The 20,365-nt window shown below is 55.2% G+C and overlaps 2 protein-coding genes across 4 annotated transcripts in view; both read left to right on the top strand.

The window, feature by feature from the left end:
* Positions 1-14,677, top strand: part of ADAMTS10 (ADAM metallopeptidase with thrombospondin type 1 motif 10) — a 32,356-nt gene extending 17,679 nt beyond the window's left edge. For 2 of the 3 annotated variants that reach the window (XM_025368853.1, XM_025368854.1), the window contains 14 exons: positions 1,280-1,387; positions 2,061-2,206; positions 2,301-2,364; positions 4,353-4,455; positions 4,752-4,885; positions 4,972-5,095; positions 7,415-7,495; positions 7,590-7,753; positions 7,840-7,966; positions 8,056-8,185; positions 8,632-8,836; positions 9,009-9,185; positions 9,263-9,422; positions 13,911-14,677. In XM_025368853.1, coding sequence (XP_025224638.1) covers positions 1,280-1,387; positions 2,061-2,206; positions 2,301-2,364; positions 4,353-4,455; positions 4,752-4,885; positions 4,972-5,095; positions 7,415-7,495; positions 7,590-7,753; positions 7,840-7,966; positions 8,056-8,185; positions 8,632-8,836; positions 9,009-9,185; positions 9,263-9,422; positions 13,911-14,020 — 1,833 coding nt within the window. In that variant the 3' untranslated portion in view covers positions 14,021-14,677. Of the gene's footprint in view, positions 1-1,279; positions 1,388-1,974; positions 2,207-2,300; positions 2,365-4,352; positions 4,456-4,751; positions 4,886-4,971; positions 5,096-7,414; positions 7,496-7,589; positions 7,754-7,839; positions 7,967-8,055; positions 8,186-8,631; positions 8,837-9,008; positions 9,186-9,262; positions 9,423-13,910 lie in introns of those variants that run through there. The other variant, XM_025368855.1, reaches the window with a different exon arrangement.
* A 2,603-nt stretch (positions 14,678-17,280) lies between these two features.
* The window catches only part of MYO1F (myosin IF), a 54,898-nt gene continuing 51,813 nt past the window's right edge, over positions 17,281-20,365 (top strand). The window contains 1 exon segment of the mRNA XM_025367094.1: positions 17,281-17,420. Coding sequence (XP_025222879.1) covers positions 17,418-17,420 — 3 coding nt within the window. The 5' untranslated portion in view covers positions 17,281-17,417.

Below are 20,365 nucleotides of genomic sequence, written 5' to 3'. Positions count from 1 at the left end.
AAAAAAAAAAAAAAAAAAAAAAAGAATTGGGTTCAAAGAGGGGATTACACTTGATAATTACAGAAGGACCACCTACTTCTTTTTTTTTTTTTTTTTTTTGTTTTTGAGGGGAGTTCCACTCACCTGCCCGGCATGGAGTGCAGTGGCATGATCTCAGCTCACTGCAAGCTCTGCCTCCCAGGTTCATGCCATTCTCCTGCCTCAGCCTCCCAAGTAGCTGGGACTACAGGTGCCCACCACCACACCTGGCTAATTTTTTGTATTTTTAGTAGAGACAGGGTTTCATCAAGTTAGCCAGGATGGTCTCGATCTCCTGACCTTGTGATCTGCCCACCTCGACCTCCCAAAGTGCTGGGATTACAGGCGTGAGCCACTGCACCCGGCCAGGACCACCTACTTCTTAGAGGAAAGATGGTGGGAGGTTGCTTAGGATGTGGGCCAAGAGGGTCAGAGATTTTGCTTCACCTGAACTCAGTGGGGCTTCTCCAGGGATATTAACCTGGACTTTAAGGGTCAGAGTGAGTCCCTGGGACTGGTCCAGCCTGTGTAGGATTCAGACGGGAAGAAGGTGCGGATTTTTCACCTGGAGAAAGACAGGAATGTCCCACACAAACCTAATTTGGCATTGTCCCCTCCCAAACTTCCACCCCTCCCCATAGCTTAAAAGTGTTGGGGGCTTCTCCAGTTTAGATGGGGGAACAAAGAGAACCAACAAGCTGGAAAAAACTAGAGTTGAGGCCTTTGGCCTAGTCATCATCCAGGCCGATTTCTCAGAACCACTACTTTCTCTTCAGCTACTTTGCCCACCCCATAATAGAACCCCAAATCCTTCCTGTTCGTTCTTCAGTAGGTCCCAAGTTTCCTTCCAGAAACTCAGAAGGCACCAGAAGCTGAATTGCAAAGTTCGTTAGAGCACAGACTCTGAATTAAAGAGCTGAGTTAAACTCCAGGCTACTCCCTTAGTAGTTGTGTGACCTCTAGCAAGTGACCTTACCTGTCTAAAGCTTGGTTTTCTCCCAGTAAGATGGGGTAGTACTGCCTAAAGGGGTATATGGCATGTATAAGGTGTTCCATAAATGGAGCTTATTGGCAGAGGATAAGTCACAGGCCATGCCCCGCAAGGGGATGCACGAAGACCCACTGAGAGCCAGGAAGGGAGTACGGTGCTCTCTGCTCCGGGGCCGGCAGTGAGCCGGACATCTGGGTCCTCCCAAGCCGGGCGGGCTGCCCCAGGGAGGAAGAGAGGGGGGCGAGCCTGAGCGGGCGCCTCGGCCCGCAGGAGGTCTGCAGCGAGCTGTGGTGTCTGAGCAAGAGCAACCGGTGCATCACCAACAGCATCCCGGCCGCCGAGGGCACGCTGTGCCAGACGCACACCATCGACAAGGGGGTGAGCGCCGGCCAGGGCCCCCAACCGGGCCACGCCCCGGATCCACCTCCCGAGTTGGCCACGCCCACTTGTCTGTCCTTTGGCCTATTGTCTGCTCCCTCCCGTATTGGACACGCCCGCCATCTATACTCCCTCGGCTGCGGCCACGCCTACTGCATGCTCCTTCCCTTGTTGGCCACGCCCGCCACCTATGCGTCCCTCGGTTCTGGCCACGCCTACTGTTTGCTCACTCCGGCGTTTTCCACGCCCACCGTCTAATAATTTCCTCGGCTCTGGCCACGCCTACTATTTGCTCTCTCCCTTATTGGCCACGCCCATACCCTGTGCGGCCCTTGGCTCTGGCCACGCCTACTGCCTGTAGGTCCCTCCCCCGGCCTGAAGCCACACCCCACCTCGTCTCCACGCTTATCGTGGTCCTGTCTACACCCCTCCCTGTTCAGCTCGCTGTGCTCAGGCTACGCCTCTCGCTTGTAGCTTGTCTGTCTCCCAGACCACTCTCCTACGTAACCTAAACCTGTCCCTATCTTCAGACCCCGCCTCTGCCCATCCCCTTCCTGCCCCATCCTGAAGAGACTGAGATTTCTTTGGCTGGGGCCTGGAGTGGGGAACGGTGCATGGGGCCCGCAAGTGTTCTCCGGGCTGGACTCACTCCTTCCTGTCTCCCCCAACCCAGTGGTGCTACAAACGGGTCTGTGTCCCCTTCGGGTCGCGCCCGGAAGGCGTGGACGGAGCCTGGGGGCCGTGGACTCCTTGGGGCGACTGCAGCCGGACGTGTGGCGGCGGCGTGTCCTCTTCCAGCCGTCACTGCGACAGCCCCAGGTCAGCCCTCAGGACCCCCACCCGGAAGGGCAGCGCGACCCCCGCCCCCATCTCCCCGTGCCTCATCTCTCTCCTATCCCACCACCCCTTCCAGGCCAACCATCGGGGGCAAGTACTGTCTGGGTGAGAGAAGGCGGCACCGCTCCTGCAACACGGATGTGAGTTCCCCCAAACCTCTTGAGGAGTAGGGGGAGGAAGCATTAAAAAAAGCTATCAGAGGCCTGGCACGGTGGCTCATGCCTGTAATTCCAACATTTTGCGAGGCCAAGGCGGGCGGATCACCTGAGGTCAGGAGTTTGAGACTAGCCTGGCCAACATGGCGAACTCTGTCTCTACTAAAAATGCAAAAATTAGCCGGGCGTGGTGGTGGACTCCTGTAATCCCAGCTACTCGGGAGACTGAGGCAGGAGAATCGCTTGAACCCGGGAGGCGGAGGATGCAGTGAGCCGAGATCGCACCACTGCAACCCAGCCTGGGTGACAGAGCAAAACTCCATCTCAAAAGAAAAAAAAAAAGCTATCAGAGTGCTTCATTCGGGCACCTGCTGCCTCCTAGGGAACCTGCAGCTGCCACCCCTCTCTTCCCTCCTCTCCCTAACCCCCACCACCTTCCCATCCGCAACGCCTCCTCCTTAAAGACCTGGCCCCTTCCAGCTCTCTTCCTCCTGCATTTAGACTATGAGACCCCACCTTGAAATCACTGCTTGGCCCTCACAACCCCCTACCATCCAGTCTGTCCCTTCCCTTTACAGCCCAACTTCCCCCGAAGAGTCCCACCCCTGCCTTCTGTCATCCCCCAAAGTTGTAGCTGAAGCTTCCTCTCACCAAACCCAGTGACAGGTGTCTGTCCTCTGCTTGTGCCCTCAGCTGACCTAGGACCACCGGTGAGCAGCAAGAAGTTTGCTGGGGAGGGGGTGTTTCAGAGGGCAGTGAGAGCTTTGGACTTCTCAGCCTCCTATGTGGGGGGACCCAGGTCTTCAGAGAATCCACATGCTGGCACCTTCTATAAACCCTGATCCCTTCCAGACTTTCTCAAGAAAGACTCCATGTGGCCAGGCGCAGTAGCTCACGCCTGTAATCCCAGCACTTTGGGAGGCTGAGGCAGGTGGATCACCTGAGGTCAAGAGTTCAAGACCAGCCTGACCAACATGACAAAACCCCGTCTCTATTAAAAATACAAAAATTAGGCCGGGCGCAGTGGCTCACACCTGCAATCCCAGCATTTTGGGAGGCCGAGGCAGGTGTATCACCTGAGGTCAGAAATTCAAGACCAGCCTGGCTAACATGGTAAAACACCGCTTCTACTAAAAATACAAAAAAGTACCCAGGCGTGGTGGCGGGCGCCTGTAATCCCAGCTACTCAGGAGGCTGAGGCAGGAGAATCACTTGAACCTGGGAAGTGGAGGTTGCAGTGAGCCAAGATTGCGTCATTGCATTCCAGCTTGGGCAACAAAAGCGAAACTCTGTCTAAAAGGAGAAAAAAAAAAAAGGCCGGGCGCGGTGGCTCATGCCTGTAGTCCCAGCTACTTGGGAGGCTGAGGCAGGAAAATGGTGTGAACCCACGAGGCTGAGCTTGCAGTGAGCCAAGATGGCACCACTGCACTCTAGCCTGGGTGACAGAGTGAGACTCCGTCTCAAAAAAAAAAAAAAAAAAAAAAAAACAAATACAACAATTAGCCAGGCACAGTGGCATGCATCTGTAATCCCAGCTACTCGGGAGGCTGAGGCAGGAGAATCACTTGAACCCAGGAGATGGAGGTTGCAGTGAGCCGAGATCGTGCCACTGTACTCCAACCTGAGCGACAGAGTGAGATTTTGCCTCAAAAAAAAAAAAAAAAAAAGGAAAGAAAAAACACGCAAGCAAGCAAGAAAGATTCCATTGTCTGAAACGAGAAATCCAAGTGTGTCCTGCCCAGCTCACCCCCAAACCTCTAATGCGGGATCCAGTCCTATCTCAGATGTGTCTAAATGCCCAGCCCAGGCTACCCTCCAGGCCTAGTCTCACCCAGACCTTCACAGCCTCCTCCCTGGCCTCCCTGCCTCTAGCCTCCCTCCTCCAGCCCATCCTTCTCTGAGCACCCCTTTTCTGCTCTGACTCCATCCCCCCAAACCTGGTCTCCCTCCATCTCTCCTCTCCTGCTCCCCAGGACTGCCCCCCTGGCTCCCAGGACTTCAGAGAAATGCAGTGTTCTGAATTCGACAGCATCCCCTTCCGTGGGAAATTCTACACGTGGAAAACGTACCGGGGAGGTGAGTGTGGGACTCCGAAGGCCGTGGGGCTGTGAAGGGCAGCTGTGGGAGTGTCCATCAGCCGGTGGATGAATGCAGCATCCCGGGGTCTGCCCTGAGCCCTGTCCCCACCCAGGGAGCCAGAGTACCCAGGATACGGTACCATGGGGGTTCAACTGGACGCTGGGAGCCCCCACTCCCTCTGCCCAAGCTGCCCATCCTCTTGGGTCTGGGGTCTGTCCCTCTTGGCCTCATTCCCCTAGGGAAGGAGTTCCAGGGTGGCCTGGCCCTTGGGGTGACGGGGCCGTGCCCCCCAGGGGGCGTGAAGGCCTGCTCGCTCACGTGCCTAGCGGAAGGCTTCAACTTCTACACGGAGAGGGCGGCAGCCGTGGTAGACGGGACACCCTGCCGTCCAGACACCGTGGACATTTGCGTCAGTGGCGAATGCAAGGTGGAGGGGACTCCCAGGGAGGTGGAGAGGGGATAGGGAGTGGGGGTGGGTTAGGGGGTCACCTTGCTCACCCCTTCTCCACGCAGCACGTGGGCTGCGACCGAGTCCTGGGCTCCGACGTGCGGGAGGACAAGTGCCGAGTATGTGGCGGTGACGGCAGTGCCTGCGAGACCATTGAGGGCGTCTTCAGCCCAGCCTCACCTGGGGCCGGTGAGAGCCTCCAGCTTCCCTCCCACGCTCCTTGCATGGGCCAGCTGGCTGGGGGTGGAGCTAATCCCACTGCAGTAGCTGAGAACACTAACTCCTCAGACCCCAGGGGCCCCGTGGAGTGTCAGGAGTCCCCAAAAGTCCTGGGGACTCAGCCAGGTGAAGTGGCTCAAGCCTGTAATCCCATCGCTTTGGGAGGCTGAGGCAGGAGGATCACTTGAGACCAGGAGTTGAGACCAGCCTGGCCAACGTGGTGAAACCCCGTTTCTACTAAAAATACAAAAATTAGCCGGACACGGTGGTGAGCACCTGTAATCACAGCTACTCAGGAGGCGGAGGCACGAGAATTGCTTGAACCTGCGAGGTGGAGATTGCAGTGAGCCGAGATCACGCCACTGCACTCCAGCCAGAGCGAGACTCTATCTCAAAAAAAAAAAGAGTGTCTCAGGAGATGGGACCCTGAACCTCTCTCCTCTGCCTCCTGGAGGAGCTCCTGCCACGTCTGGGTGGAAGCGAGTGTCACTTTCCATCCTCCGTGAGCCAGAGGAGCTGGGGGAATGTTCTGTGCCAGCAAGGAAAGGCTTCCTATGGGAGGGGATATTCAGAAAGTGTTGAAAGCACCTTTTCCAGCTTGGGCTTTGGGCGAGTGAGAGAGAGCCCAGGGAGTGGGCAAGAGGGGAGGAGGCTCAGGAAATATCTGGAAGGCTGCACAAGCCGAGTGTGTCCAGGTGAGGCAGGAGTAGGTGGCAGAGTGTGAGTTTCCTTCCCCAGGTGGCGTCCCATTGGGGTTTTACAATAAGCAGCCTGGTCACTGGCATCAAAAGTGAGACAGGCATGGTGGCTCACGCCTGTAATCCCAGTGCTTTGGGAGGCTGAAGTGGGAGAATCCCTTGAGCCCAGAAGTTTGAGACCAGCCTGGGCAACTCAGGGAGACCCCAACTCTACAAAAAGAAAAAAAAAAATTTTTTTTTTTTGAGACGGAATCTCACTCTGTCACCCAGGCTAGAGTGCAGTGGCTTGATCTTGGCTCACTGCATCCTCTGCCTCCCAGGTTCAAGAAATTCTCCTGCCTCACCCTCCCAAGTAGCCGGGACTACAGACGTGCACTATACACCTGGTTAATTTTTGTATCTTTAGAAGAGATGGGGTTTCACCATATTGGCCAGGCTGGTCTGGAACTCCTGACCTCAAGTGATCCGCCCGCCTAGGCCTCCCAAAGTGCTAGGATTACAGGTGTGAGCCACCACACCCGGCCAAACGCCACAAAATTCTTTTTTGGGGGGTCTCACTCTGTCACCCAGGCTAGAGTGCAGTGGCGCCATCTCGGCTCACTACAAGCTCCGCCTCCTGAGTTCACGCCATTCTCTTGCCTCAGCCTCCCGAGCAGCTGGGACTACAGGTGCCCACAACCACACCTGGCTAATTTTTTGTATTTTTAGTAGAGACGGGGTTTCACCGTGTTAGCCAGGACGATCTCAATCTCCTGACGTCATGATCCACCCACCTCGGCCTCCCAAGGTGCTGGGATTACAGGCATGAGCCACCGCACCCGGCTACAAAATTATTTTAATTAGGTGGGTGTGGTGGCATACACCTGTAGTTCCAGGTACTTGGGAGGCTGAGAGGCAGGAGGGTCCCTTGAGCCCAGGAGGTCAAGGCTGTCGTAAGCTATGATCGCACCACTGCACTCCAGCCTGGGTGACAGAGTGAGATCCTGTATTTAAAAAAAAAAAAAAAAAAAACTGGGAGGCTCATACCGGCATACCGGTAGTCCCAGCACTTTGGGAGGCTGAGGCAAGAGGATCACTTGAGCCCAGGAGTTTTGAGACCAGCCTGAGCAACTTAAGGAGACCCCAACTCTACCAAAAAAAAAAAAAAGAAAAAGAAAAAGAAAGGTTTTTTTAGTTAGCCAGTTGTGGTGGCTCATGCCTGTAGTCCTAGCTACTCGAGAAGCTAAGGTGGGAGGATCACTTGAGCCTAGGAGTCTGAGGCTACAGTGAGCCAAGATCACTCCATGCACTCCAGCCTGGGCATAGGCATCCTGTCTCCAAAAAAGAAAGAAAAAAAAATAAATAAATCCCAACCCAGCCATTTTCTAGCAGTCAAATCTGGTCAAGTTCCTTAACTTCTCTGAGCCTCAGTTTTGTCATCCCTAAAATGGGGATAATGAAATACCTGGTTCACAAGGGTGGGGCAGAGGTGCAGTCAGATGTGCATTTAGTGCAGTAACAGTTAGCTGTTATCCTCATGGGCCAGGGACAGGGGAGGCAGACAGGTGTTGGGGACATACCAAGTGGGTGACATCTGAGCTCTGCTGTTCAGGGTACGAGGATGTCGTCTGGATTCCCAAAGGCTCTGTCCACATCTTCATCCAGGATCTGAACCTCTCTCTCAGTCACTTGGGTGAGCAGATGGTGGGGAGGGGATGAGGATTAGGGGTCAGTGGGGAGGGAGGTTTCAACATGTCTGGAATTCTGAACCCTGCACTGTCCCCCAGCCCTGAAAGGAGACCAGGAGTCCCTGCTGCTGGAGGGGCTGCCCGGGACCCCCCAGCCCCACCGCCTGCCCCTGGCTGGGACCACCTTTCAGCTGCGACAGGGGCCAGACCAGTTCCAGAGTCTGGAAGCCCTGGGACCGATTAATGCCTCTCTCATCGTCATGGTAACAGGGAGACTGGGGGCAAGGTGCAGCCTTTGGTATTAGAGACTCCGTGCCATCCTTACGCTGACTGCTGCCCCTTCTTCCAGGTGCTGGCCCGGACCGAGCTGCCTGCCCTCCGCTACCGCTTCAATGCCCCCATCGCCCGTGACTCCCTGCCCCCGTACTCCTGGCACTATGCGCCCTGGACCAAGTGCTCGGCCCAGTGTGCAGGCGGTGAGGCCGGGGATGGGGGCAGCACAAGATACCTGGGCTGAGGTTCTCTAGGCCGGGAAGGGCTGAGCAGGCCTCTCACCCTCCCCCAGGTAGCCAGGTGCAGGCGGTTGAGTGCCGCAACCAGTTGGACAGCTCCGCGGTCGCCCCCCACTACTGCAGTGCCCACAGCAAGCTGCCCAAGAGGCAGCGCGCCTGCAACACGGAGCCTTGCCCGCCAGAGTGAGTGCCGCCAGGGGGCAGTGTTGCTCAGGGTGGGAGGAGAGTGCTCCCTGGAGTCAAGAGCGAGTGCTCCAGGGGGGTGGGGGCCAGGTTAGTGCAGGATCGGAGTGACAGTGGGCTGAGTGCTGCAGTGATGGTTCTATAGGACTTATGGGGGAGTCCAAGGTAATAGTGCCCCCAAGGTGGCGGTCAAGGTTGCATGGCCCTAGAGTCAGAATGATGGCGCTGCCTGATCACCCGCATTGTCCAAAGATTTATTTGTCCTTAGGGTAATGCACCTCGCTGCCCCCAGTCGATGCCCCAAGTGTGGAATGTGGAGGTGCTTGGTGCCAGTATCCATACGAGGCTGGGTGGTTGGAAGGGGAGGGTAGGCTATACTGCCCCCTGCTCTCGTATTGGGACCCCCCTGCTCTGCTTACTTGCTCAGACCCCTTCATCCCCTACAGCTGGGTTGTAGGGAACTGGTCGCGCTGCAGCCGCAGCTGCGATGCGGGCGTGCGCAGCCGCTCGGTCGTGTGCCAGCGCCGCGTCTCGGCCGCGGAGGAGAAGGCGCTGGACGACAGCGCATGCCCGCAGCCGCGCCCACCTGTGCTGGAGGCCTGCCACGGCCCCACTTGCCCTCCGGAGTGGGCGGCCCTCGACTGGTCTGAGGTCAGCCGCCCCCTTCCTTCGCGCCCACTCCCTATGCAGAGAGGGACAGGGACTGGGATGCCCAGGTGGGGTGTCCACGGAGAAGCCTCTGCGCGGTCTCCAGGTTAGCTGTCCTGTCCTCACTTGGCACTGGGGCAGCACCCTGAGCACGAAACGCCCCTTCCAACTGCAGTGCACCCCCAGCTGCGGGCCGGGCCTCCGCCACCGCGTGGTCCTTTGCAAGAGCGCAGACCACCGTGCCACGCTGCCCCCGGCGCACTGCTCACCCGCCGCCAAGCCGCCGGCCACTATGCGCTGCAACTTGCGCCGCTGTCCCCCGGCCCGCTGGGTGGCTGGCGAGTGGGGTGAGGTAGGAGGGTGCGCCTCAGAGGGGTGGGTGCCAGGGCAGGGGCTGCGGGGCAGCAACTGAGTGGTGCCCCCTCGCAGTGCTCTGCACAGTGCGGCTTAGGGCAGCAGCAGCGCTCCGTGCGCTGCACTAGCCACACGGGCCAGGCGTCACACGAGTGCACGGAAGCCCTGCGGCCGCCCACCACGCAGCAGTGTGAAGCCAAGTGCGACAGCCCGACCCCCGGGGACGGCCCTGAAGGTATGTGGGTGACCAGCCAGGGCGCGCCAGGAGGGTCCTGGCCGGAGCCAGCCACAGAGGGCATTGGGGGGTCCTGACTATTCATCCTAGAATTTCTGGAACCTCTGAAATGCGTTGCTCTGTCTCTGCCAGGCCGTCCTTCACCATCTTCTCCCTGCAAGCATTTATTAAGTGCCACTGTATGCTGAGTGTTCCAGGCACCCGACCCTCTGAGCACTAAAACTTGTGTCATTTCCCCAGTCACTTTCTTTTTTTTTTTTTTTTTTTTTTTTTTTTGAGACTGAGTCTGGCTCTGTCGCCCAGGCTGGAGTGCGGTGGCCGGATCTCAGCTCACTGCAAGCTCCGCCTCCCGGGTTCACGCCATTCTCCTGCCTCAGCCTCCCGAGTAGCTGGGACCACAGGCGCCCGCCACTTCGCCCGGCTAGTTTTTTGTATTTTTTAGTAGAGACGGGGTTTCACCGTGTTAGCCAGGATGGTCTCGATCTCCTGACCTCGTGATCCGCCCGTCTCGGCCTCCCAAAGTGCTGGGATTACAGGCTTGAGCCACCGCGCCCGGCCTCCCCAGTCACTTTCATAACCTGTACCTATTCATCTCCACCTGTAGCACAATTTACTGAATATTTTTCCTTTAAATCAGTTTTTCAACCTCAGGCACTAGTGACATTTTGAGCTAGATGATTGTCATGGGGAGCTGTCCAGCACATTGTAGTGTTTTTGTTTGTTTGTTTTTGTTTTTTGGAGAGATGGGGTCTTGCTGTGTTACTCTGGTCTCCAACTCCTGGTCTCAAGCGATCCTCCCACCTCGGCCTCCCAAAGCACTAGGATTACAGGCATGAGCCACTGTGCCAGCCTGTAAGATGTTTAGTAGCATCCCTGGCTTCTACCCATTGGGCACCAGTAGCAACCCTCTCCCAAGTTATGACAACTAAAAATGTCTCCAGACATTGCCCAGTGTCCCCTGAGGGGTCAAAATTGATCACTTCCCTTGAGAACCACTGCTTGTAAGTATACACATTTTTTTCTGCCTAGGTAAAATTTTTTATTTTTTTATTTACTTTTTTTGTTTTTTTTTTTTTGAGGTGGAGTCTTGCTCTATCACCCAGGCTGGAGTGCTGTGATGTGATCTCGGCTCACTGCAAGCTCCACCTCCCGGGTTCAATCGATTCTCCTGCCTCAGCCCACTGGGTAGCTGGGAGTATAGGTGCCGGCCACCACGCTCAGCTAATTTTTGTATTTTTCTTTTTTTTTTTTTTTGGAGACGGAGTCTCGCTCTGTCGCCCAGGCTGGAGTGCTGTGGCCGGATCTCAGCTCAGTGCAAGCTCCGCCTCCCGGGTTTACGCCATTCTCCTGCCTCAGCCTCCCGAGTAGCTGGGACTACAGGCGCCCGCCACCTCGCCCGGCTAGTTTTTTTGTATTTTTTAGTAGAGACGGGGTTTCACTGTGTTAGCCAGGATGGTCTCGATCTCCTGACCTTGTGATCCACCTGTCTCGGCCTCCCAAAGTGCTAGGATTACAGGCTTGAGCCACCGCGCCCGGCCATTTTTGTATTTTTCGTAGAGACGGGATTTCACCATGTTGGTCAGACTGGTCTCAAACTCCTGACCTCATGATTCGCCGGCCTTAGCCTCCCAAAGTGCTGGGATTAAAGGCGTAAGCCACCACGACCGGCCTTATTTACTTACTTATTTTTGAGACCGGGACTCACTTTGTCACCCAGGTTGGAGTGCAGGAGAACAATGTCGACTCACTGCACCTCCACCTCCCAGGCTCGAGCGATCCTCCTATCTCAGCCCCTACAAGTCTCCACAAGGACTACAGGCAAAAGCCACAGTGTCCAGTTAATTTTTGTATTCTTTGATGGAGATGGGGTTTCACCATGTTGCCCAGGCTGGTCTTGAACTCCTGGTCTCAAGCAACCCACCCGCCTCGGCCTCCCAGAATGCTGGGGTTACAGGCGTGAGCCACTGCACCTGGCCGCAATTTTTTTTTTTTCTTTTTTTGAAACAGAGTCTCACTCTGTTGCCCAGGCTGTAGTGCAGTGGCACAATCTCAGCTCACTGCAACCTCCACTTCCTGGATACAAGTGATTCTCCTGTCTCAGCCGCCTGAGTAGCTGGGATTACAGGCGCGTGCCACCACGCCCAGCTAATTTTTGTATTTTTAGTAGAGACAGTGTTTCACCATATTGGCCAGGCTGGTCTCAAACTCCTGACCTCAGGTGATCTGCCCACCTTGGCGTCCTGAAGTGCAGGGATTACAGGCATGAGCCACCGCACTGGGCCTGTAAATTTGTTTTTGATAGAGAACAATTAATTTATTAGTCTGGGCACTGCAACCAAACTACCTGGGTTCATCTTCCACCTCTGTGTTTTTGTTTCTTTATCTGGCAAGGGATGTAAATGATATATTCACTTGAGGGGTGCCCCAGAAGGGAGTTGGAATAAAATGATCCACCCAGGCCAGGTGAGGTGACTCACACCTGTAGTCCCCGCACTTTGGGAGGCTGAACTGGAAAGATTGCCTGAGCCCAGGAGTTAGAGACCAGCCTGAGAAACATAGTAACACAAAAGATAAAATTAGGCTGGGTGTGGTGGCTCACACCTGTACTCCCAACACTTTGGGAGGCCAAGGCGGGCAGATCACCTGAGGTCGGGAGTTTGAGACCAACCTGGCCAAAATGGCGAAACCCTAGATCTACTAAAAATACAAAATTAGCCAGGGGTGGTGGCGTGCGCCTGTAATCCCAGCTGAGTGAGGGAGGCTGAGGCAGGAGAATCTCTTGAACCCGGGAGGTGGAGGTTGCAGTGAGCCAAGATTGTGCCACTGCACTCCAGCCTGGGCAACCAAAAAAAAAAAAATCCATCTGTAGCTTTTAATTTGCCCCAGGTCCTGCCATAAATCACTGGCCGCTAGATGGAAGCCGGTTTCCACCCATAGTCATCAACAGACATCATGATCACACAAAATATGTCAATGCCCAGCAAAATACCCTGACTCACCCACTCAGCTGGGGCTCAAGATCTTCAGTTTTGTTGTTGTTTTGTTTTGTTTTTGTTTTTGTGACAGAATCTTGCTCTGTCGCCCAGGCTGGAGTGCAGTGGCCCGATCTCGGCTCACCGCAAGCTCCGCCTCCCGGATTCACACCATTCTCCTGCCTCAGCCTCCCGAGTAGCTGGGACTACAGGCGCCCGCCACCATGCCTGGCTAATTTTTTGTATTTTTAGTAGAGACGGGATTTCACCGTGTTAGCCAGGATGGTCTCGATCTCCTGACCTCGTGATCCGCCCGTCTCAGCCTCCCAAAGTGCTGGGATTACAGGTGTGAGCTACTGCGCCCGGCCTATCTTCAGTTTATTAAAAAGGAAAACAAGTGAGGATTACAGCCCCAATTGGACATTTTTTCCTGGGTGCTATGAAAAGGAACAATGGAAAGGAAAGGGAATATTTGTCTTCTTTTGTTTTATTGGGTGGTGTGTGTTTGTTTGACAGAGTCTCGCTCTGTCGCCCAGGCTACAGTGCAGTGACGCCATCATAGGTCACTGCAGCCTCCACCTCCTGGGCTGAAGCGATCCTCCAGCCTCAGCCTCTTGAGTCGCTGGGACTACAGGCACATGCCACAACGCCTGGCTAATTTTTCCTTTTTTGTTTGTTTGTTTTCTGTTTTGTTTTGAGACAGAGTCTCGCTCTGTCTCCCAGGCTGGAGTGCAATGGCGCAATCTCAGCTCACTGCGACCTCCACCTCCCAGGTTCAGGCAATTCTCCTGCCTCAGCCTCTTGAGTAGCTGGGATTACAGGCACCTGCCACCACGCCCGGCTAATTTTTGTATTTTTAGTAGAGATGGGGTTTCATCACGTCAGCCAGGCTGGTCTCAAACTCACGACCTGAAGTGATCCACCTGCTTCGGCCTCCCAAAGTGCTGGGATTATAGGCATGAGCCACCGCGCCTGGCCTAAGTTTTTCTTTTAATTAGTTTTTGTAGACGCAGGGGTCTCACTATGTTGCCCAGGCTGGTCTCGAACTCCTGGGCTCAAGCAATCCTCCCGCCTTGGCCTCCCAAAGTGCTGGGATTACAGTTATGATACACTGTACCCGGCCCTTTTCTTGTGCCTGTGTTGGCCCCCAATCCTGCACTCTTTCTCTCTTAAATCCTCAAAACAGCCTAGTGACATCGGTGCTATTATAAGCCCCCTTTGATAGTTGAGGAAACTGAGGCACAGAAGCCAGGCGTGGTTTGCTCACACCTGCAGTCCCAACTACTCAGGAGGCTGAGGTGGGAGGATTGCTTGAGCTCAAGAGTTGGAGACCAGCCTGGGCAATATAGCAAGATACCATCTGTGAAAAAAAAAAAAAAAAAGGTAAATTTAAAAAGAAAGAAACTAAGGCACAGAAAGGCAAAGTCACTGGCCAGGAAGCACTGCAGGTCGTGTGTGCAGCCCTGCGGGGAGGGAGGCTGAGACCTGATTTTCCTTCCTTCTCCCGCCCCCGCAGAGTGCAAGGATGTGAACAAGGTCGCCTACTGCCCCCTGGTGCTCAAATTTCAGTTCTGCAGCCGAGCCTACTTCCGCCAGATGTGCTGCAAAACCTGCCAGGGCCACTAAGGAGCGCGCGGCACCCGGAGCCACAGCTGGCGGGGTCTCTGCCTCCAGCCCTGCAGTGGGCCGGCCAGAGGGGGCCCCAGGGGGGTGGGAACTGGGAGGGAAGGGTGAGACGGAGCCGGAAGTTATTTATTGGGAACCCCTGCAGGGCCCCTGGCTGGGGGATGGAAAGGGGCTGGCTGCCCCCCCCCCGAGGGCCCCTCTTCAGCATCCCCCGCTTCCAGTTCACGTAGAGAGACCCCCTCCAGGGTGGGTCTGGGGAGGGGACAGCTGTTCACCCCAGCACCCTTTGCACCCACCCTTAGGGAGTCCCCACCACTCCCCCCCTCCTTTGATGGGAATATGTACTGTGAAGAGTAGGGGTGGGGAGGGGGTCTGCCGGTGCCCTGCCCCCCAGCACTGCCCTACCCCTCCACTCCGAGCTGGGGGAAGTCTGTGTCTGCTATGGGAGACGGGGGGGGGGGTAGCACCACCTCCCTGACACCTTCCCCTGACCTGACCAGGGGGAGGATCCACCCCAACCTCTGCCCTGCCTGCCCCAGGGGCACCCCAACATCCAGGCCACCCCCTCATGGTGCTACAGACCCTGCCCTGGGGCCCACACACTCCTGCCAGGAAGCCCTACATCAGTAAAGTTCTGTCTTGTGTAGATTTCTACGAGTTGCGGCGTGTGTGTGTCACTGCATGCAGTAGCGCCCACCCAGGTCTGGAAAGGACCACCCGTTCTCCCAGGTCTACCCAGCAGCCAAAATGGGACTTTTGTGTGTGTGTGTGTGTGTGTGAGACAGGATCCCTGTGGCCCAGCCATGCCTATCATAGCTCACTGCAGCCTTGATCTCCTGGGCTCAAACAATCCTCCCACCTCCATCTCCTGAATAGCTGGAGCTACAGGCGTGCACCACCACACCCAGCTGATTTTTAAATTTTTGTAGAGACAAGGTCTCGCTATGTTGCCCAAGCTGGTCTGGAACTGCTGGGCTCAAGCAATCCTCCCACCTCAACCTCCCAAAGTGCTGGGATTACAGGCATGAGCCACCATGCCCAGCCAGAAGGGGAGCTTTAACAATGCAGACAGGAACCCGGGGATTATAGGAGAAAAGTACAACAGCTTCTCATGGAAGCTTTTCTTTTTTCTTTTTTCTTTTCTTTTTTTTTTTTTTTTCTTTTTTGACAGGATCTCACTCTGTAGCCCAGGCTGGAGTTCAGTGTCACGATCTCAGCTCACTGCAGCCTTGAACTCCTGGGCTTAAACGATTCTTCTGCCTCACCCTGCCAAGTAACTGAGATTATAGGTGCACCACCACACCCAGCTGATGTTTTAATTTTTTGTAGAGATGAGGTCTCGCTACGTTGCCCAGGCTGGTCTGGAACTCCCAGGCTCAAGCGATCCTCCCACCTCAGCCTCCCAAAGTGCTGGGATTACAAGCATCAGCCACCATGACTGGCCCTCACAGAGGCTCTTAAAACCACACAGCCTAGCATCTGCCACCCTGGCCATCACACTCCCCGTCACTCCGCATACTCCACCCACACCAGCCTCCCTGAAGTTCCTAAGTTGTCCTATGCTTTTCTCATCTCTGGGCCTTTGCTTGAGCGGTTAGCATGGCCAGGTGCACGCTCTTGCCCCTCTTCACCTCCAGCTTATTCATCGGTGTCACCACAAACGTTGCCTCTTCCTAGAAGCCTCCCCTGATGGCCCCCAACAAAGTGGGGTCCTCCTACCCATTCATATTCACTCCTGAGTGCCTGAAGACATTGCTGAGAATTGCATGCACCAAGCCCATCAATTCTGCAAACTTGCTCGGGAGATTCCAGCAGAGACGGGCTCCTTCCCAGCTGTGGCCACTAGGGGCGCTGCATCTTAACATCTTCAAGGGGGATGCGGGTTTATCGCCCTGGACCAAAGATGGATCTGAACATGGATCCCCCCGAGGGCCTCCCAGGGTTGGGTCCTGCCTCGGCCACCTCCCTGCTGGGTGGTGTGGGGAAGTAACAGCCTCTTAGAACTGCCATTTCCTCACATGTCAAGAGGAGCCTCAGGCTGGTGTCCCAAAGACCAGCTCATGGGCTGACACGTACATGGGCCAGGCTCTGCTGTGGGGAACCCACGTTCCCATTTTACAATGAGAAAAGGGAGTGACTAAGTCACCCAGGAAGTGGGCAAGCAGGAGGCTGTTAAATCTAGATGTGCTGTCCAAAGTCAGAGGCCTTCCAGATACAGCTGCTTCCTAGTACCTCCACGTCTGCACACAAACACGTGTGACTTCTGAGGGTCATCTAAAGAGGGAGGTTGGGCTGCGTGCAGTGGCTCACGCCTGTAATCCCAGCACTTTGGGAAGGTGAGTTGGGAGGATCACCTGTGAGGTCAGTTCAAGACCAATCTGGCCAACATGGCAAAACCCCCTCTCTACTAAAAATACAAAAATTAGCCTGGCGTGGTGGTGGGTGCCTGTAACACCAGCTACTCAGGAGGCTGAAGCAGAAGAATCGCTTGAACCCAGGAAGCGGAGATTGATATGAGCTGAGATTGTACCACTGCAATCTAGCCTGGGTGACAGAGCTAGACTCCATCTCAAAATAATAATAATAATGAGGGCGGTTGCCCAGGGATGCCCAGAGCAGACAGCTGAAGTAGGCACCCTTCCGTGTTTTTGTTTTTTTGTGTTTTCTGGTTGTTTTTAGAGACAAGGTCTCACTCTTTTGCCCAGGCTGGAGTGCAGTGGTGCAATCACGGCTCATTGAGGCCTCTACCTCCCAGGTTCAAGCGATCCTCCCACCTCAGCCTCCCGAGTAGCTGGGACTGCAGGCTCATGCCACCATGCCCAGCTAATTTTTTTTTCATTTCATTTTTTGTAGAGATGGGGTCTTGCTATATTGCCCAGGCTGGTCTCAAACTCCTGGACTCAAGCGGTCCTCCAGCCTTGGCCTCCCAAAGTACTGGGATTACAGGCGTGAGTCATCACCCCTGGGCCCCTTCCTTGGTTTTAAAAAGAGACCCAGGAAGCTCAAATTCTTCCTGAATTGCCCTGAAAAGAGGTGGTCGGTCCTGCAGCCAGCTGACCCAAATGTTCCTGCAGCAGCCCTGTCCCCAAGGAGTTGGAAAAGGGACCTCTGAGGTCCAGTAGTGGCTGCCATCAAGCTCTGACCCCTCCCTTCAGGCTCAGGGCCCCAAACAGCCAGCTCCCCGCCCCCCTCCACACCCAGCTTCCCTCCCCCATGGCCTCGGCCCCTCCCGCCAAAGGAAGTGAGAAGGGGCTGTTGTAAGAGGAACTAAAGCCAGGAGTCCGGTGAAGGGGTAGAAGCAGGGCCATGCCCAAGCCACCCCCAAGAGCCCCCTGAACCTGCACCTCCATCACGACCCATTCAGGTGCCTCCAGGAGCCCAGACACCAGCCCCCACCATGGTAAGTCCTTCAAGAGTGGGATCTGGAAGTGCAAAAGATGAGGGACACCAGCCAGGTGTCAGGTGGAGGTGTCCTGAAAATGACCATCAGAAATTGGGGTGAGGGGAGGGGCATGGTGGACTTTTGTGGGGGTGGGGGTGTCTCTCAGTGCAGCTCTGCTGCCTCCAGCATCCTTTACCAGGGAGCAAGCTCCCTTCTATAGGTGGTGGTGATGCCAGTGTGGTAGACGGAGATCCAAGGATAGGGCAGGACCTGGAAGACAGAAGGTGGCCCAGGGAGAATCACAGTCTGCAGGGACAAGGACATACCCTCCTTTGCTTGCAAATTAAGGTAGCCCTTTCCCAGTCCAGCTCAGTCCCTCATCTCCCTGTGTAGCCTTGGGCCAGTCACTTCCCCTCTCTTGGCCCCGGTTCCCACAGATGTCATATTTGGAAGTCCGTCTAGATGGGGAAGTTCCTCTTCAGGGGTCTTTTAGTTGTAACATCCTCAGGGTCTGTGGGTTCTGCCACGGAGTCCTCAGCTGAGATGAGAAGCTGTGTCTAACAGACGATGGGGTGAAGTGACGCCCTCCCTGTGCCGGTGACGGGTGGTGTGGCTGCAGCAGAAGCAGGAGAGGCTGAATACGTCCATGCCACCCTTTGGTGGCCATCCCTCATCCCAAGACGAGGATGGCAGCCTGACGTGTTGCTGCCTGTCAAGCCTGAGGTCTGTTGATGGCGGCAATGGGGAGACTGTCGTGATCACGGGGCTGTTACTAGCAGCATCGCAGCACCATAAGACACAAAGTAAGAGGTGGCCAGGGCTGGCTGTAAACCCCACCCCACAGCTCTCTGCTGTGCAGACCACTTCAGCTTTCATTTCTCGTCATTCTGTCAATGAGAATGAGAGCATGTGGCTGGGACAGCGGCCACTGCAGGATTCTTGGCAGGTGTAGCTTACCAGGGTGGAGTCAGGAACAGAGGGCAAGAGGCAGAGGTGGTATTAGTCTGAGAGACGACACCTTCTTTCGGGAAGCCAGAGAGGGCCAGGCATGGTGGCTCATGCCTGTAATCCCAGCATTTTAGGAGGCTGAGGCAGGTAGATCACTTGAGGTCAGGTGTTCAAGACCAGCCTGGCCAACATGGTGAAACCTCGTCTCTACTAAAAAATACAAAAAAATTAACCGGGCGCGGTGGCACACTCCTGTAATCCCAGCTACTTAGGAGGCTGAGGCAAGAGGATAACTTGAACCCAGGAGGCGGAGGGTGCAGTGAGCCAAGATCCCGCCGCTGCACTCCAGCCTGGGTAACAGAGCAGACTCCGTCTCAAAAAAAAAAAAAAAGAAAGGAAAGCCCATGAGAAATTGGGCATCCCAGAATTCACACCCAAACCATCAGCTGGAGCCCTGAGATTGTTGGGGTGAGAATTCTTCCGGGACAAGAAGCAAGCCAGGGAGGCTCAGGTCCTGGGATGGGCAGGGCTTTCACCAAAAGAACACAGGAAGTGATTTGCTACTTGAAAGCAACCCCACCCCTCCTCAAGGAAGCCCTCTGAAAATGCTTAGTCAACAGTTGGCTTGGCAGACAAGGTCTGGGAGGGGCCAACCATATCGCAGAGGATGATAGAAGAGAAAAAAAATGACAGCCAGCTCTGTCTGGGGATGCTGAGATCTTCCTGGAGGAGTGGTGACTGCCAGGAAGATCGCTGAAGGATTCAATGAAACCATATTTCTGAAGTCCTTTACAACAGCGGTTCTCAACCCCCGGGGCCATGGATCGCTATCGGTCCACGGTCTGTTAGCAACGGGGGCCGCAGAGCAGGAGATGAGTGGCAGGTGAACGAGCCTGAGCTCCACCTCCTCTCAGATTCTCAGGGGCTCCGTTAGAATCTCATAGGATCACAAACCCTATTGTGAACTGCACACATGGGGGATCCAGGTTGCAGGCTCCTTATGAAAATCTAATACCCATCCGGGCGCAGTGGCTCATGCCTATAATCCTAGCACTTTGGGAGGCCGAGGTGGGCGGATCACGAGATCAAGAGATTGAAACCATCGTGGCCAGAATGGTGAGACCCCATCTCTACTAAAAGTACAAAAATTGGCCAGGCGCGGTGGTTCACGCCTGTAATCCCAGCACTTTGGGAGGCCGAGGTGGGTGGATCGCGAGGTCAAAAGACCGAGACCATCCTGGCTAACACGGTGAAACCCCGTCTCTATTTAAAAAAAAAAAAAAAAATACAAAAAAAAAAAAATTATCCTGGCGTGGTGGCTGGCGCCTGTAGTCCCAGCTACTCCGGAGGCTGAGGCAGGAGAATGGCGTGAACCCAGGAGCTGGAGCTTGCATGGCGCCACTGCACTCCAGCCTGGGCGACAGAGCGAAAGTCTGTCTCAAAACAAAACAAAACAAAAACAAAAAGTAGCTGGGTGTGGTGGCACGTGCCTGCAATCCCAGCTACTCAGGAGGCTGAGGCAGGAGAATCGCTTGATCCCGGGAGGCGGAGGTTGTAGTGAGCCTAGATCGTGCCATTGCACTCCAGCCTGGGCGACACAGCGAGACTCCGTCTCAAAAAAAAAAAAAAGAAAGAAAGAAAGAAAGAAAAGAAAATCTAATGCCCTTGGCAGGGCGCGGTGGCTCACGCCTGTAATCTCAACACTTTGGGAGGTCAAGGCGGGCGGATCACCTGAGGTGAGGAGTTCGAGACCAACCTGGCCAACATGGCAAAACCCCGTCTCTACTAAAAATACAAAAATTAGCCAGTTGTGGTGGCGCGTGCCTGTAACCCCAGCTACCCAGGAGGCTGAGACAGGAGAATCACTTGAACCCAGGAGGCAGAGGTTGCAATGAGGTGAGATCGTACCACTGCACTCCAGCCTGGGCCACAGAGCAAGGCTCCATCGCAAAAAAAAGAAAGAAGAAAGAAAGGAAAGAGAGGGAGGGAGGGAGGGAGGGAGGGAGGGAAGGAAG

Source organism: Theropithecus gelada, chromosome 19 (assembly GCF_003255815.1).
Source record: "Theropithecus gelada isolate Dixy chromosome 19, Tgel_1.0, whole genome shotgun sequence".
In the NCBI taxonomy this organism is placed as follows: Eukaryota; Metazoa; Chordata; class Mammalia; order Primates; family Cercopithecidae; genus Theropithecus; species Theropithecus gelada.
This window is presented reverse-complemented; position numbering and strand designations above follow the sequence as displayed.